We start from the raw sequence: 18,492 nt of genomic DNA, 5'->3' as shown, positions 1-18,492 counted from the left end.
AATTTCAAGTTTATTCAGAAGCAAGCCATTGAAATAATAATGATATTTAAATGTGAAAGTTTTTTGAAGGAAAAAGAAAACCTACTGGCACACCTTTTGTTTTGTTAAATAGCATAGTTATAATTCTCAGACATGCTTCATAAGCCTAGTAAATTATACATTGTGTGTGTCTTGCATTTATATTACTTAGCATAAATAATGAGGGTAATTACACATGAGGGATATTTAAATCTAATATTGACCAACTACCTCTAAAAGTAAGGAAGAAAATTAAGTTTATAGACAAAGCATAAAAATAGAGGGGATGTTTACCCACATATATAGCTACCATGTTTTAGTTTGCTAATTATGCTTCAAAGAATATACATTCTTTAATCCTGTCTTTGTAAATGTCCTATACAAGCTCATTAGATATGTTTGTATTTTAACACTATACATAAATAAAGACTAGCGTTATCTTTTTTATAGTGCATTTGATTATGACACAGAAAATATGAACTCTGAAGATATTTATAGCTCTCTAAGAGGTGTCACTGAAGCAATCCAAAATTTCAGCTTCCGTAGTCAAGAAGATATGAATGAGCCATTGAAAAAGGACTCTAAAAAAGATGATGGTGATTCAGTGAGTATTTGAACATTTATGTTGTAGACTGTTTCGATCTTCATTACCTTTTTTTTAACTTTTGCTTTCTGGCATTTTCAAATGTAATTTTCTAGGGGTCATTTACAAGTATTTAATATGTACCACATGCTAGGCACTGTTATATAGTAGTTGTTAGAGTTATAGGACAAAATCATGTCCTCAGATTTCTTTTAGATATTCAGATAGAAATGATAACTTAGTTTAGAATGTGCCTTGTAGGAAAGTGAATCTGTTTTAAATTGTGCAGTCCAGGAAGACATCTCTCAAGAGATGGTATTTATTTGCATTGGGACTTAAAGGCACACAAATTCAGAGGACCATTCTGTGAAAGAATTAGAAATTACGAAGGCAGATAGAAACTAGAAGAGGCTGTAAAGAAAGCCTGTATAGTTGGAGCATTGTTAATGAAAGACGGAGTGGGGTGTGGACCATATCTCATGAGCCTTATAAGGTAAAATAAGTAGTTTAGATTTTTTTCTTGTGTGAATTGTAGTTTATTTTGCATCATCAGTTTATGTAGCTCCAATTAAGAATGTTACAACCTGTCTGTGTGACTATTACTTATTTGCCTTTACTTTATTCAAAGTTAGCTGTTTTTTACTTTGGTTTTTGGGGGGGACTTTTTTTCTGGCAGCTTAGACTTTTCTTACAGATACCCTGCCATTTCCTGTGGAATTTGTTGTTTCTTGCTGTTTGCAAAGTTGCAGAACATTATAGTGTTTCAGTGCAAAATGCTTCCTTCCCTGCCTTCTTGACTTCTTTCCTGCTGTTGTTTTTCTCTCCATGCCTATCTAGCAGAGCCAGGTTGTAGTGGGCCTAGTAAATTGGTTGCCAAAAACCATCTTACCATTCATCTTTGAGGTTCTCTATCCTAAAAACTACATGTATCAGCAACAGGTTGGTAAGAATCAATGTTTAGGTGACGCTCAGATTGGCTTTTCATACACAGCATGGTACAAAGTACTGGAGTATAACAGAAGTGAGGGGGGCTGGGGATTTAGCTCAGCGGCAAAAGCGCCTGCCTGGCAAGCGCAAGGTCGTGAGTTCGGTTCCCGGTACAGGAGAAAAACCAAAAAAAAAAAACAGAAGTGAGTTTAAATCCAAGGTCCTGACAGTTATTAGCTAATCAGGTGACTATTTCTAAGGGTCATTGTCCTCATGAGGAAAACATGGATATTACTAGCTACCTTAAAAATTCCTGTGAGTATGGTACATTATATGACTCCATCAAGCCCAGACCTCTCTCCTGAGGCCCATGTTCATACATTCAGCAGCCTATTTCAACTCCTGATCTTCTCCCATCAAACTGCTCCACCGTGTCTTAGGAGATGGCAGTACTGCTTGCTCAGCAAAAACCTTGAGCAAAAGAGTTATTCTGAGTCCTCTTTTTTTCTAACCCTCTATACCCAGTCTGGGAAGTGTAACTCTCAGGAAGTCTATTAGTCTATCTTCAGAATGTAGCCAGAATCTAACAGCTTCTTACCAATGCCTGTCGTCATCAGTCCTCTCACCTAGATGATTATAATAGGAGTCTGTCCTTGGCCTCCTGTAGTCTCTTCTAATTCCTCTACTCACAGCTCTATAGGATATCCCTGTCTCAGAGTTAAAGCCAAAGTTTACACAGTAAACTTCCTTTCCTACTACCCCCGTGGCTTCATCTCTACTATTGTTTTCCTTGTTTGCTCAGTTCCTACCACACTGGCCTTCTTGCTCTTCCTTGAACTTACTGGGCATATTCTTTGCTGCTTCAGTGTCTTTGTACTGAGTATACTTTCTGCCTAAACACTTCCTCTGGCTAGCTCCATAGCTATCTTTCACATCCTTCTATTCTTCCTTCTGAAGGTTCTCAGTGAACCCTACTCACCCCATTTAATCTATGAACTCCCTTCAGCCCCCTGGGCACTCATGGTCCCTTAATGCCACACTACCTATTTTTTTCCATTACACTAAACACCTTCTACCAGACCATTACTTGACTCATTCATTAAGTTTTTTATCGTCTGTGACCCTCCTCTAGACTGTAAACTCCATGAGAATAAATGTCTTTCTCTCTTTTGTTTACTAATCTATTCCTAATGCCAAAAACAGTGCCTAGCATGTAATAGGTAAGCACTAAGTATTTGAAAGAATATTTATAAAGTGTTTATCAAATGGCTTAACACATAGTAGAAACGGTGATACTTGCAGTGATAGTGATTTTGATACTAGTATTGATGTCAGTATTAGTATTGATGTTTTGGCAATTATGTCAGTGAACCTCAGCTCTTTAGGCTTCCCTCTAAAAGTGATGTAGGCCTTGTAAGCCTTTCTTTTTTTTTTTTTAAGCAGTGCTTTTAAAATTTGGTTTTCTTATACTTTGTTGGCATTCAATATACATACTGTGTAATAAGGGCTGGGGATTTAGCTCAGCGATACAGTGCCTGCCTGGCAAGCACAGGGTCTTGAGTTCAATTCCCGGTACTGGGAAAAAAATACACACACACACACACACACAAAAGAATCCTTAACAATAGAATCTAGCATGTTTTACTTCTATTGCTAATGAAAGTCTCTTTGTATCTTTAGCTGGCATGGAGAAGTTGTTGCTAATCCCACTGTATGTATTATTTGGTTATGCCTTTGGGAAGGGACCTATAATGAGGCAGCATTGGAAGCAGCATTCTTAGAGTTTTCTTATTTACCCTTGCAGCTGTGATTTTTATATCATTACTATAAGCTTTATAATTTTGAATATAAATATTATGGTTGATTTTTTTCAGGTGGTTATGGTTAACTTTCTTAAATAGCTTCTTAAAGAGTAAGGAAACATCTTTTTAGAATGTTAAAGAGATATTTGACAATGAGTTAATTTGCTGTGCTTTCCTCTTCCCATCAATAGATATGTGGTGGTCCTGGGATGTCAGACCCAAGAGCAGGAGGTGATGCTACTGACTCAAGCCAAACGGTCCTTGATAATAAAGCTGCATTGCTCCATTCGATGCCTGCTCACTCCTCTCCACGCTCTCGAGACTATAATCCATACAACTATTCAGATTCCATCAGTCCTTTCAACAAATCAGCCCTCAAGGAAGCCATGTTTGATGATGATGCTGACCAGTTTCCTGATGGTATGTTATGGGTCGTGCTGTGATGAGAGTAGTCAGCAAAGCAAAAGGAATGTATTTGCTCTTTCACTGAAACTACTTCACACATAAGGATATTTGGAATGGGAATGTTTTTCTCCCAGCTGCTAGGGGTTTATTTCTAGTGGTTTGGTAGTTTTCTTCTTCAGACTGACAAACAGAATGGTCATCTTGAGATCGTCTTCAGAATCAAGAAAACTAGTATCCTCCCAGATACAGCTCAAGCTAATTATAGCTTATAAATTTAGTTAATCCCTAGACACAATTCATTAATTTTTATACTAAAATGAGAAAACTTTTGAGGAAATGACCTTTTTTTAATGTGCTAGGGAAGTGCTCTACCACTGAACTACACCCCTAATCCCTTTTTATTTTGAGACAAGATCTCTCAGGCTAGCCTCTTGCCTCAACCTCCTGAGTAGTTGAGATAACAGATGTACAACATCATGCCCAGCTACCTGTTCTAGAATACAGTGTGAAGCTGTACACAAACTCATTTATTAACAAGATACAAGGACAAGTATAGGACAAAAGCTGTCATTAGCTACTATTCATGTGAAGTCTAAGGTCTTAGTTCTAGCACTTACTAAGCTGCGTGACCCAGTAAGGTGATTGATATTCTTTAGTCCTTGTTGTCACCTAAAAGAGTGCAGTATGATTGTACTACCTGTCCTTGTGATCACAGTATGTGGCAGGGTACAAATAAAGTGGTTAAAAGTGATGATAAAGTATAAAACACTACAAATGTTTTATTCTTCATAATAAATTTTTTTTTTTTTTTTTGGGTACTGGGAATCAAACTCAGGACTTGCACTTGCCCGGCAGGTGCTGTGCCACTGAGCTATATCTGTGGCCCAATAAATTCTTTTTTTCTATGAATTATATAATGTATTTTTGAAGGATTTCAAAAATATAACTATATATCAATAAACATCAGTCTCCCTTTCAGCATAAGTATGTAATTCTACATTTAGGTAGTTTCAGATTTTTCTTTATTTTCATAATATTGCTGTTAGTATAATTTTGCATGCAGTTTTTTATGAACATATTCAAGTAATTGCTCTTAGATTTTTATAGAGATGAAATTAGTTAATTGATACATGAATTTAAAGTTTGAGAGTTACTACCAAATTATATCTTTAAAAACACTTGAACAATTTATAGTCCTGACTTCCTCACTAACAAAATATTTCAATGTTTTTAATTTTCATGTGTAATAAACAAGTCATCTTAATGGGCATTTATTAAGAAGATTGAGAAATTAGAAATCTTTTCAAATTTTGCAATTTTGACAAATAGAAGGATATCTTCATTTGTATTTCGTTAATTATAAAGGAGGTTGAGGAATCATGTTTTAACGAACCTCTCATGTTAAGAGACTTAATATATTATGAAGCTAAAATTATGACAATTTACTAAGCTAAGTCTAAATCACATAAGAATCTATAAAATTGGGCTGAGGATATAGCTCAGCGGCACAGGCCTGTGCAAGGTCCCAAGTTCAATTCCTGGTAACAAAAAAAAAATGAATCTATAAAATTGCCACATTCTGAACTTTGATGTATTTTAATCTGTCATAAATATGTTAACTACGCTACTGAGGTTTGGTCATAATAGAAGTATAGTAGGAGTAAATTAGACTTAGTGTGAAAATATCCTTTACTCTGTAAAAGCAACCTCCTGGTAAATTGATACCTAGCTTTAGTTACTTGAATCCTGTAAAAATTCCTTTAAGAAAATTAAAAATTAAAAAAATTAAAAATAAAAATTCTTTAAGACATAGATCAAAGACTGGCAGGCAATTAGGCCCACTGACATGTTTTGGCAGAAAAATTTTTTTTCTAGCCAAGTAGAGCCTATTTATAGAGAGGGAAAGAGATTTTCCAGCCCAAAAACAAATTTATTTTTATATATAATTATTTTACTTTTAAAATAATTATTACAAAATTTAAAGCTAGGAGTACATTACAAAATTTTTTTTTCTTCTTGAAACATTTGAAAATAACGCATGCTAGGGAAGTGCTCTACCATTGAGCTACATATTCAGCCCATTTTTAATTTTCTGAGACAAGGTCTCATTAAGTTGTCCAGGCTGGCCTTGACCTTGTAATCCTCCTGCCTCAGCCTCCTAAGTAGCTGAGATTACAGGTATGTGCCACTATACCTGTCTCACCTTTTTAAAAAAATTTAATATCTATTTTAGCTGATACTAATGTAGCACCTATTTTGTCTTTTAGTTACTATTTGAATGGAGTATCTTTTCGTCTCCTTCCACTTTCAATTTAATATCTAAATTGAATCTCTTGTAGAGAGCATATAGTTGAGTCAAGTGTTTTTATCCATTCTGCTAATCTTGGTCTTTTAATGGAACAATTCAATCCATTTACATTTAAAGTAATTTCTGATAAGGACTTAATAATATCATGTTAATTCTCTTTTTTTCTATGTGCCTTGTATCTTTTTATTCATTTCCTGCGTTAACTCCTTTTGTCTGATTTTTTTCATGGGGAAATTTTTCTTTTGTTATTGTTCTTTTTTTATAGTGAAATATTTAAATTCCGTTGCTGTTTCCTTTTGGGTATATCTTATAGCTACTGTCCTTGTGGTTACCATTTAAAATCTAGTTTTATGTTTTAATTTGAATTTATGCCACGTTAGATTCAACAGCATACAAAAATTACACCTATCCAATCCCACCCCTTTCAGTTGCTGTCACAAAATTATATACTTATACAATTATGTAGAAAAACATAAATTGATATTTTGTCATTAGTCTTTTAAATTATGTAAAAAATAAAAAGTATTTATAAACCATTATTATAATGGTGGCTTTTATAATTGCCTGTATATTTATCTTTCAGATTTTTATTTGTTCATATGGTTTAAATTACTATGCTTGCAGTTTCTCTCTTACCTTTTTTTTTGGTACTGGAGTTTGAACTCAGGACCTTGCCCTTGCCAGGCATTGAATTCATTATGTAATTTAGGCTGGTCTCAAACTTGTGGTAATCCTCTTGCCTCAGTCACCCAAGTGCTAGGATTGTAGGCATGCCTCACCACACTCAGTTCTCTCTCACTTTTGAAGAATAGTTTTGCCATATTAAGATTCTTGGTTGACAGATTTTTCTTCTAGCACTTTAAATATAGTAGCCCCAAATTTCTGATGAGAAATAATGCTGATAATCTTCTTGAATATCCTTTTTTAAAAAATGCAGGTCACTTCTCTCTCACTACTTTCACAATTCTCTTTGGCTTTTGAAAGTTGGATTATAATGTATCTTGGCATGGATCTCTCTAAATACTCATCTTACTTGGAATTTGTTGAGCTTCTTTGATGTTTGTATTCACGTCTTCCATCAAATCTAGGGTAATTCTGATACTTTCAGAATACATAGTTTTATTCACCCGACAGTATTCACCTAATGGTATGACATGTGTGCCTTAGGCTCTACTCATTTTTCTTCAGTGTTTTTCTTTTCCTCAAACTCAGTAATTGCTAGTGTCCCATCTTTAAGTTTGCCGAGTCTGTCTTCTGCCTGATCAAATCTGCCTTTTATTTATTTATTTATCTATTCATCTATCTATCTATCTATCTATCTATCTGTCTGTCTGTCTATGTATCTATCTACCTACCTACTTATCTGTCTGTCTGTCTTTTTGAGAAAGAGTCTCACTATGCAGTTCAGGCTGGCCTTGAATTTCACTCATTTTGTAGCCCAGGCGGGCCTCAAGCTCACAGTGTTCCTCCTGCCTCAGCCTCCTGAGTGCTGGGATTACAGGTATGTGCCCCCACGTCTGGCCAGATCTGCCTTTTAAATAATTTTCTAGCAGGTTTTTTATTTCAGTGACTATGATCTTTCTTTTCTCTTTTTTTTTTCTCTTTTTGTCTTTTTGAAGCAGAGTCTCACTATGCAGTTCAGGCTGGCCTTGAATTTCACTCATTTTGTAGCTCAGTCTGGCCTCAAACACACAGCATTCCTCCTGCCTCAGCCTCCCAAGTACTGGGATTATAGGCGTGCTCTATCTTGCCTGGCTAGTGACTACAATCTTAAGCTTTAGAATTTCTTTTTGGTTTCTTATGTTTTCTGTGCCTTTATTATTTCCATTTTGTTTGTAAATCATTTTCTTGACTTTCTCTACATCATTACTTCTTTGAGCATCTTTAAAATGGTACTTTCCAGTATTTATGTAAGACACATGCCATGAAGTGTTCTTTAGGGACAACTTCTATAATCATTTTTTCCTTTGAGTATCCTGTTTCTTTGTGTGTTGTGATTTTTTTTTTTCCTTTATGTCAAAACCTGGATGTCCGACTCTAATAATTATTGTGAACTCTGGAAATCAGAATCTTCCCTATCCTATGTTTGGCTGGGTTTTTGTTATGTTTGTTTTTCATTTTATTGATGGCTGCAGGCAAGAGCTGGTCTGAGGTGTAACCTTAAGAATGTCTCAGGTATTTTGTGAGTCTGCACCTTTCCCTAGGCATACATGGTCACTTTCTAGTTTTCCCCAGTACATGCAGTTATTTTTACTGCCTTTGTCTTTAATAGCTGGCTGCCAAAAAAAGGAAAAGGGAAAAAGGTAGGAGGAAAAGGGTGCCAGTCTTAAGTCACTTCAGCCATAAGAGGAGGAAGAGCTTGCAGTAGTGGGGTTTGCTGCTGCCATTATAGCTACCCACCACTGTATCGCCTTCTATGACCAAAAACTATAGGGATCACCGTGCAGATCCTGAATATTCGGAGGGCAAAGATCCGTTTTGCCCATCCTGACTCCCATACTTGTGTACAAGCTCCTTCAGGACCATACACACAGCTCCCTGCCAGGAGCCTAGAAGTAGAAGTTGAATAACTGCTACCGTCCCAGAAGCTGGAATTGATCAAACGTTATCATCCAAACCATCATCTGGAAATTGAAAGTCTTCAACTCAGCCTCCAGAGTTCTAGAACAGTTAAATCAGACAGTTTCTGCTAGTATAATTGTTGTCTAGGAGAAGAGACAGATTTCTGCTGTGTTCCCAGAATCCCACAGCAATATCTTACAGCTAAACGATCCAGTTCACAGTCACAGACTGCACTCAGTCATCCTTGTTGTGTTTTTGCCTGCAATGTTCATCTTCGGCTTTTATGACCATGGCATATTTGAAAGTTGGAAATCAGTTATGTTGGGCACAACCCAGAGGCGGAATGGGTAATGAATCTGACTGCATTTCAGAAATGAGTTATTTTATAACATTGCCTTCAGGTTGGATTTGTCTGATGTTTTCTCAAGACTAGAATCAAGTTTAGTGTTCTTTGCGTCAAAATTATAGAAGTGACTACATTCTTGTCATTGCACCCTATCAAGTAGCACATAATGACTGGTGATGTAACTTTGATCAGTTGATTATAGTGGTGCCTACCAGGCATCTTTACTGTAAAGTTAAGTTTTTCTCTTTGTAATTAAGTATTTTGTCAGGAGATATTTTAAATATCCTATACTTCAGTAAGCTTAAAATTTATTAATTTAAAAACTCTGGTATAGCCAAGCATGGTGGTGCATGCCTGTAATCCCAGCACTCGAGAGGCTGAGACAGGAGAATCGTTGTAAGTTGGAGACCAGCCTGGGCTACAAAATGAGCTCAAGGCCAGCCTAAACCGTACAGGGAGACCCTGTCTCAAAAAGACCAAAAATAGAAAAAACTTTGGTGTACATTTTGATTACATACTGTATATACACATGGTTTCCTATTGTATTCAGTGGGTTACAATTTATAACTCTCATTATTTATTTTAATGCTCAATTTGTCTTTGAAGTGATCAGTAAAATCCCATTCAAGCTGGTTCTTTATATCCTTTAACCATTTTCCCTTTCTTGCATTCTCACATAACAAAACATTACAAATCAATCATTTTTCCAAGAACACATTCCTCCTTTCTTTCTCTAATTTTTTTTATTTTAAAGACAGTGGTTAAAAAAAAAAAGAACAATGGCAAAATACTAACATCACAGACATAAACAAAGCAAAACAGTCACATTAAAAATGATAACAGGGTTTCAAAACAAAATGTTAGGAATTAACAGAGGTTGTTATATTACATATTATTATCTTCAACTAAGTTGCTCAGAATACCTGGTATAAGAATGAAACATTATTCAAACCATTAAAGAGAACAAAAATATAATTATTAAATAAAACATTAGAGACAGTACAGTTTCACTAGACAAGATGATAGGAATTCACCAGGGGTTTTTCTATGGCATATTGTTGTCTTCAAATCAGTTGCTCAGGTTACTAGATATAAGCATGCAAAATTGGTCAAAATGTAAAAAATTTTAAGCATTAACTGTTCCTTTCAATAAACCACCAGACCTCAGCAGAACAGTTATCCTGGCTCTACATATATTAATATATTTTTTCTTTCCTTCTTTCTTTCTTTTATTTCTTTCCCTCATCCTAGTTGTTCTTTCCTTTGAGCAGTTTTTTTCCCTTTCATATCATCTATTATACATTTTGGTTTTTATTTACTCTTTCAGGTTCCAACACCAAGGAGACAATATGATGTATACACGTGTGTCCGATTTATTTCACTTATGAGTATGGTCTCCAGATGCATCCATTTACCTGCAAAAGCCTTGAGTCTTTTTTTATAGCTGAATAATACTTCATCTTATAAAAATAACACATCTTTTTTATCCATTCCTCAGTTAACGGGCATTTATGTTGTTTCCAAGATTTAGCTATGACAAATTGCACTGCAATAAACACAGGTGCACATATATCGCTGTGGTATGATGTTTTTAATTCTTCTGAGAATTAAATGGGAAAATACCCAGAAGGGAAATAGCTGGGTTAAGTGGAACTTCTAATCCTACTTTTGTGAGGAATCTCCAATCTTATTTACACAGTGGTTTTACCAGTCTATACTCCCACTGGCAGTGGAGAAGGCTTCGTTTTTCCCCACATCCTCTCCAGCATCTGTTATTGGTTGATTTCTTCATGATAGCCATTCTTTCTGGGGTGAGATGGAATCTCAGTGTTGTTTTAATTTGCATTTCTCAAATGACTAATGATGTTGAACATTTTATCATGTATTTATTTGCCATTAGTATTTCTTCATCTGAGAAATGTATATTCATCTCAGATGCCCATTTTTGGATTGGGTCTTTGAATTTTGGGGGCCTGTTTTTTTAATTACTTGTATGTTCTAGATACAAGTCCTTTGTCTGAGAGGCAGTTGGCTAAAATTTTTTCCAAGTTTGTGGGTTTTCTTTCTATTCTGTTGGTGATTTCTTTTGATGTGCAAAACCTTTTTAATAAGATGAGATCCCAGTTGTTGATTCTTTGAAGTATTTCCTGTGTAGTTTGGTTGTTGATTGTGAACTCTCTGCCTACCCCTATGTCTTCAAGATTTTTACCTACTTTTTCTTCCAGTAGATTGAGTGTTCCTGTTTCAATGCTTCTATCTTTGACCCGTTTTGACTTTAGTTTAGTGCATGATGATAGACATGGGTGTAGTTTTAGTCTTCAGCGTGTGGAAAGCCAGTTTTTCCAGCACCATTTATTGAAGAGGCTATCTTTCTTCCAGTGAACATGTTTGGCCCCTTTCTCAAAGATAAGGTGGCTGAGTATGTTTGTAGTTCTGTCTGCACCTGGAGTGTGTTTGTAGTTCTGTCTGCATTCTAATTTGTTCCATTGATCTTTAGGTCTGTTTTTTGCCTATACCATGCTGATTTTATCACAGTAGCTTTGTAGTATAATTTTAAGTCAGGGATTGTGATGCCACCTGCCTTTCCTTTGTTGCCCAGGATTGCCTTTGCTATTCTAGGTCTCTTCTGGTTCCAGATGAATTTTAGGAATGTTTTCTCTAGATCTGTGAGGTACACTGATGGTATTTTAATTGGGATTGCATTGAATATGTACAACAATTTTGGGAGTACGACCATTTTCACAATGTTGTTTCTTCCTATCCATGAGCAAGGAATATCTTTCCATTTTCTGAAATCCTCTTTGACCTCTTTTTTCAGAGTACTGTAATTTTTACTATATAGATCTTTTATTTCCTTTGGTAGGTTGATTCCTAAGTATTTCAGTTTTTTTAGATGCTATTATGAAAGGTTTATTTTCCCTAATTTCCCTCTGTGTGTTTGTTGCTTGTGTATAGGAATGCTGTTGATTTTTGAGTGTTGACTTCATATCCAGCTATGCTACTGAATTTGGTTGTTAAATCTATAAGCCTTTTTGTGGAGTTTTTGATGTCTAAGTAGAGTATCACATCATCTGAAAATAATGATAATTTCACTTCTGCCTTTCCTGTCCTTATTCCATTGATTTCTCTCTCTTGTGTAATTGCTCTGGATAATATTTCCAGAACTATATTGAATAGGAGTGATGACAGTGACAGTGGACATGGTCTTGTTCCTGATTTTAAAGTGAAGGCTTTCAATTTCTGATCATTTAGTATGATGTTAGCCATTGGTTTGTCATAGATGGCTTTGATCAGATTGTGATAAAGACCATCTATTCCTATTTCCTGTAGGGTTTTTATCATGAATGTGTGTTGGACTTCGTCAAAAGCTTTTCCTATATCAGTGGAGATTATCATGTGATTTTTGTCTTTAGCTCTGTTGATACGGTGTATTACATTAATTGATTTGTGTATATTGAACCATCCCTGCATTCCTGGTATGAATCCCACTTGGTCATGGTGTATAATCTTCTTGATGATTTGTTGTATTCTGTTTGCTAGTATTTTATTGAGAATTTTTGCATCTATATTCATGAAGGAGATTGACCTGTAGTTCTCCTTTTTGGTTGTGTGTTTCTCTGCACTTGGTATCAGGATAATACTTGCCTCCAGGAATGAGGTGGGGAGAATTCCTTTCCTTTCAATTTCATTAAAGAGTCTGAGAATTGGTGTTAAATCTTCTCTAAATTTCTTGTAGAGTTCAGCTGTGAATCCATCAGGATTTACTTCACTGGAAATTTTTTATTACATTTTCAGTTTTGCTGGCTGATAGTGAATTTTTCAGGAATTTTAGGTCTTCTTCATTCAGCTTTGGTAATTCATATGTATCTAGAAATCGGTCCATTTCCTCTGTGTTTTCCATCCTATGAGAGTAAAGATTTTCAAAGTAGGTGTTGATGATCTTCTGAATCTCTACAGGATCTGTAGTGATTTCATTGTTTTCATTCCTTATTGCATGAATTTGAGTTTTTTCTTTCCTTTTTTGATAAGGTTGGCTAGGGGTCTATCAATTTTATTTATTCTTTCAAAGAACCAACTCTTTAATTCATTAATTCTTTGTATTGTTTTTTTAATCTCCATTGAATTAATATCTGCCCTCATCTTTATAATTTCCTGTCTTCCTTGGGCTTTGGGTTTGACTTGCTCTTTTTCTGGAAGCTTGAAGTGCAGCATAAGATTGTTTATTTGTGCTTGTTCTGTTTTCCTGAGGTGAGAATTCACCGGTATAAATTTCCCTCTGAGGACTGCTTTCATTGCATCCCACAGGTTCCTGTAAGTTGTATTTACATTTTTGTTTGACTGTAAATATTGTTTAATTTCTACTTTGATTTTATCTGTGACCCATTGGTTGTTCAGGAGGGTGTTATTTAATTTCCATGTGTTTATGGAGTTTTTTTGGTTTCGTTTGTCATTAATTTCCAATTTCATTGCGCTATAGTCTGATAGTATGCATGGGATAATTTCAACTCCTTTTCATCTCTTTAAGCATGTTCTGTGTGCTAGCATATGGTCTACTTTAGAGAATGTCCCATGTGCAACTGAGAAGAATGTATAATCTGATGCTGTTGGGTGGAACACTCTGTACAGGTCTACTAAGTCCATTTGTTCACAAGTTTGGTTTAGTTCTGTTATTTCTTTGCTGATTTTTTGTCTCATTGATCTATCTCTTTGTGACAATGGTGTGTTAAAGTCCACTGTTACAATTGTGTTGCTGCTTTTTTCATTTTTCATGTCTGTTCAAATTTGTCTTACATAGTTGGGTGCTCCTGTATTTGGTGCATAGATGTTTATGATTGTTATCTCTTCCTCTTGAAGTTTTCCCAGCACAAGTATGTAGTGACCTTCTTTATCTTTTTTGATTGTTCTTGGTTTCAAGTTCACATTGTCTGTAAACAGAATAGCTGCATCCACTTTTTTCTGGGTTCTTGTCACATGGAGTATTGTTTTCCATCCTTTTATTTTCAGTCTGTGAATTTCTTTTTGAGTTAAATGTGTTTCTTGTATATAGCATATAGTTGGAGTTTGTTTCTTGATACACTCTGCAAGTCTGCTTCTTTTGATTGGTGAATTGAGACCATTTACATTGATAGTTATAACTGATGTGTATTGGCTTATCTTTGTCATGTTATTTTCCTGCTGTTGGGTCATCCTTTTCCCCCTCTGTTAATTGCTTGCTCTGCTTGGTGATTCCTTTCTTTTGTTCTTGAAGTTGTGGTCTTTTTTATTTCTTTCTAGAGTATCTTTTAGTATTCTTTGTAGGATTGGTTTGGTGCTCATTAATTTCTTCAGTTTTTCTTTATTGTGGAAATATTTTATTTGTCTATTAATTTTGAAGGATAGTTTTGCAGGGTACATCAGTGTGGGTTGAAAGTTGTTTGTTTGTTTTTTTTTTGTTTTTGTTTTTTTGGTTTTTCTCCGGTACCAGGAACCAAACTCACGACCTTGCACTTGCCAGGCAGGCGCTTTGCCACTGAGCTAAATCCCCAGCCCCGAAAGTTGTTTTCTTTCAGTACCTGACATACTTTACTCCATGCTCTTCTTGACTTGATGGGTTTGTGTTGAGAAATTTTCCATGATTCTGATGGGCTTTCCATTATAGGTGATCTATTTTTTTCTGATGGCTTTTAATACCCTAATCTGTTGTTGAATTCCTGGAATCTTGATCACTATATGTCTGGGTGTAGATTTATTTTGGTAATGGCTAATTGAATTTCTATATTCTTTACTTATCTGTATGACCAATTCTTTTTCCATGCTTGGGAAATTTTCTGCTATTATTTCTGCAAATAGTCTTAAAGGCTCAGGAGAAGCCTTAAGTGCTGGAGAAAGTTCCATAAAAAGCTGCCTTTCAGGGCCTCCACATGCAGTCTGGCTGACATTCCATCACCTGCCCTGGGCAGGTGTCTCTTCCCTGCCTGCTGCTTGCCTTCTGGAGGCTGGATCAGAACCATCTCCTTGCTGGACCTCAAGAGCAACCTGGAGCCACATCTGGGTCCTCCAGGCCACAGTCTTGAGCTGCCCCCAAGAGCAGGTTGTAGCCATGCCTGTTTGACTTGAGCCCCATACTCAGCATGTGCCTCCACACCTGCAGCACATCTCGGAAGCCAGTCGTCTTGTCCTGGATGCAGCCCATGAGCAGGAAATTGAAGGTCTCCTCTATGACTGCATGGCCCTTGTGGACAATTTTCTTCAGTACACTGAGACACATCCTCAGGTCTGCACACTTGGTGGCCACCTTCAGCAGGGCATGGTATGTTTTCAGACTGAGCTGGAAGTTTCTGTCCTGGAGCTGCTGTTGGAGCTTCAGGGCACTCTGCAGAGCTGAGTCCTTCCAGGGGATTTGGCAGACATTGAACGTGGCTGTGTACATGGCATCAAAGGGCTCCAGGTCTCACTTCTTCATGTTGTTGAAGAGCCAGAAGACCTTCTTCAGGTAGCCTACTTGCCCACAGCCCTGTGTAGTTGCACTCGAGTGCAACCTAGCATCCATTATCTTTAATATATTTACTTACTTAATCGATCCTCCTATATGCATCCATCCTCCTATATGCATCCTTCTATATGTTTTCCATTTCCACTCCTACCTCCTCACTTGCACAGATACATTCAACATCTTGCTCTTCTCTGCCATGGTACCTTTACTGAAAGCCATTGATCTCCTTACACCCTGGCACCTAGAGCTCATACCCTGTTGCCATTCTATGTAGACACCTTTCTTACCTAGCTGGGCTCTGAAAGCCCGTACTGTTCCACTTTTCCTCCTTAGTCTGCTCAGGAATCTGTGACCCTCATGCCTAGTCACTTGTAATTTTGGTGAATGAAAAAATGTCATTTTTACTTGATTACTAATGAGGTTGAGAAGTCATGTTTTTACCAAATTCTCATATCAAGACATTTAATATAGCACAAAGATCATGAAGCCACATTATGATACTTGGGCAAAATCACTCTCTTATTGTCTAATTTTCATCATTATCAAGGGTCATTTTTTTTTTTTGGAGACAGGGTCTCCTTATACAGTTTAAGCTGGCCTCAAACTCACGACAATCCTCCTGCCTCAGCCTTCCAAGTGCTGGGATTACATGCCTGCACCACTACACCCAGCAAGGGTCATATATTTTCATTTTGTTAAAAGAAACATCTTAGGAAACTATTACTGAAACCTAAACTAGCTAGAGTATGTTTGAACATGAGAACATTATTTTATCACAGTGTAATGCTTATCTTCTGAATTGTTCTTAGACCAGCATTATTATTCTAATATTGATCTTCAGGGAGTAAACACTGAATGGATAAAATGTCAGTTAAACAACAATAGTAGTTGTTCCAGCTTCATATGGCAGCTGTATTTATTTCTGTATTTTCATTTCATTCACAAAAAGATCAGAATGTTAGTGGTGCCAATATTTGTTAGAAGGATACAAGGAATATTAATGTGAGCGAATTACTGTACCCCAGGGCCATGTCCTTACCATAACCTTTGAAAGTGAATGTCTTCTGATACAGATAGAAAAACTGAGTCACAACAATAATTAAGTCAATGTCTCAACAACATAAAGGATAAGAGGCAGAGTTTTGGTAAGATCACAAAGTCCATATTCTCATCAGAATGATCCTCTGTCACCTGTGAAAGCCTGCTAACATAACCTTTCCAAGTGATTTTTTTGTGTGAGATTTATAAAGGTACTACAGTAGTTCTTAACAGTACTGTTCTAGTATTAGTCTGCAGCATGCCATGTACTTATTATATTCCAGAGGAGTTAGGAAGGAAATGAAGATGTGTCACAAGTTCAAGTTCCTCAAAGCCTTGATCATCAAAAGAATTTGGGGAAAACTCTGGTGTTGTAGTCAGAGTTTACAAGGGAAAAGATGGCATACAGGACACATAATTTATAGAATGAGATGCAAAAGAATACAGGAAATCTGTCCACACACTAGAGACCCAAAAAATCCAGCTGAGGGCCTGGATCCCATGTCAGTGTTCTGCACAAATCCAGCTGAAGCCCTAGAGCCCATGGCAGTGTCCTCCACAAGTCCAACTGAGGGCCCAGCACCTATGACAATGTCTCATGCAAATCCATATCAAGGATCTGCACTGGGAAGGCCCAAAGTCTATGGTGGAAGATAGAAAGTCTGCCCCAGCGGGATGAGGGATCTGTGCCAGCAGGCTGAGGGATCTGCACTGGAGCCAGGAAGTGACACTCAAAGTAAGAACCAGAGCTTCCCCAAAGAGAACCGCAGCCATCCTCAGCAACAGCGAGGACCGGAATTCCTCCGATGATGAGAGCAGCTGAGTTCATACCAGGAAAACCAGCATGACAGTCTTCTCCAGGACAATCAACAGCACACCATCTTCCCCTCCAGTTCTCTTTTTTATGTTGTTGGCAACAATCCTCAGGTGGGCCTTCCACACCCAGCACCACAGTGATCCAGTTCAGGTGGATGTTATAAGTTGACCATTAGTTAATCTACCACATCTGGTATTTAATATCTTCTAGAGTAACCTTTTAGATTTAACTGTTATTCCTACAAAAATAATGAGAAGTATTTTGGATGACTTGTTGGAAAATAAGCAGTAAGTGTCCTTTAGCCATCATAAAATCAGTAAGTTCATAATTATCCTCTGTAAAAGAAAGCAAAACAAAATTAAAACACTTTGGTAACCATTAGACTCAACTCTTGACTTTAAAATTTAAAAAGAAACCAGGTGTGGTTGTGCATACCTGTAATCCCAGCACCTGAGAGACTGAGGCAGGAGGACTGTGATGAGGTCAGTGCCTATCTGGGCTACATAGTGCATTCAAGGCTGGCCTGAACTACAAAGCAAGACCTTATCTCAAAAAAACATCAATCAATCAATCCTAGCAATATGGTAAGGTTAAAATGGTAAAATCTTCTATTTTATGGAAAAAAGGTAAAACAAAATTTGATAACTAGATGATAGAATAGTAGTTAATACACTGCAAATTATTTTTAAAGTAGTTACTCAGAATATAAGATAAGGGCATAAAAATTTCTCTAGTGGATATAAATGGAAACCTTCATTCTCTATGAACTAAGAGATACCAATAGTATAATTAACTTGCAGTTTTTCTCATTTTTTTCCTTCCTTTCCTCTTTCCCCCATCCTAGTTCCTTTTTCCTTTTTAACAATTTCTTCCTATTTCACAATATCTGTTGTACATTTTAGACCTCATTTACTCTTTCAGTTTCTCACATCAGAGAGGCAATTTGATATTTACACACGAGTCTGATTTATTTCACTAATGAATATGGTCTCAAATTGCATCCATTTACCTATAAAAGTCTCAAGTTTATCTTTTATAGCTGAGTAGTACTCCATTGTACAAAAATACCACATCTTTTTTATCCATTCCTCAGTTAATAGACATTTTGGTTGTTTCCAGGATTTAGCTATTAAAATTGTGCTGCTATAACCATTGGTGCACATATATTGCTGGGATATGATGTTTTTAATTCTTCTGGGAAGATACCCAGAAGG

The 18,492-nt window shown here is 36.5% G+C and overlaps 1 protein-coding gene across 18 annotated transcripts in view; it reads left to right on the top strand.

The window, feature by feature from the left end:
- Positions 1-18,492, top strand: part of Clasp2 (cytoplasmic linker associated protein 2) — a 189,513-nt gene that overhangs the window by 156,783 nt on the left and 14,238 nt on the right. For all 18 annotated transcript variants that reach the window (XM_013513734.1, XM_005383646.2, XM_013513738.1 and 15 more), the window contains 2 exons: positions 469-622; positions 3,522-3,750. In XM_013513734.1, the coding sequence (XP_013369188.1) occupies positions 469-622; positions 3,522-3,750 (383 nt within the window). The remainder of the gene's footprint in view (positions 1-468; positions 623-3,521; positions 3,751-18,492) is intronic.

Source organism: Chinchilla lanigera, unplaced genomic scaffold (genome assembly GCF_000276665.1).
Source record: "Chinchilla lanigera isolate Chin_1 unplaced genomic scaffold, ChiLan1.0 scaffold00020, whole genome shotgun sequence".
Taxonomy (NCBI): Eukaryota; Metazoa; Chordata; class Mammalia; order Rodentia; family Chinchillidae; genus Chinchilla; species Chinchilla lanigera.
Note: the sequence above shows the minus strand (reverse complement) of the source record. Positions and strands in the feature narration are given on the sequence as shown.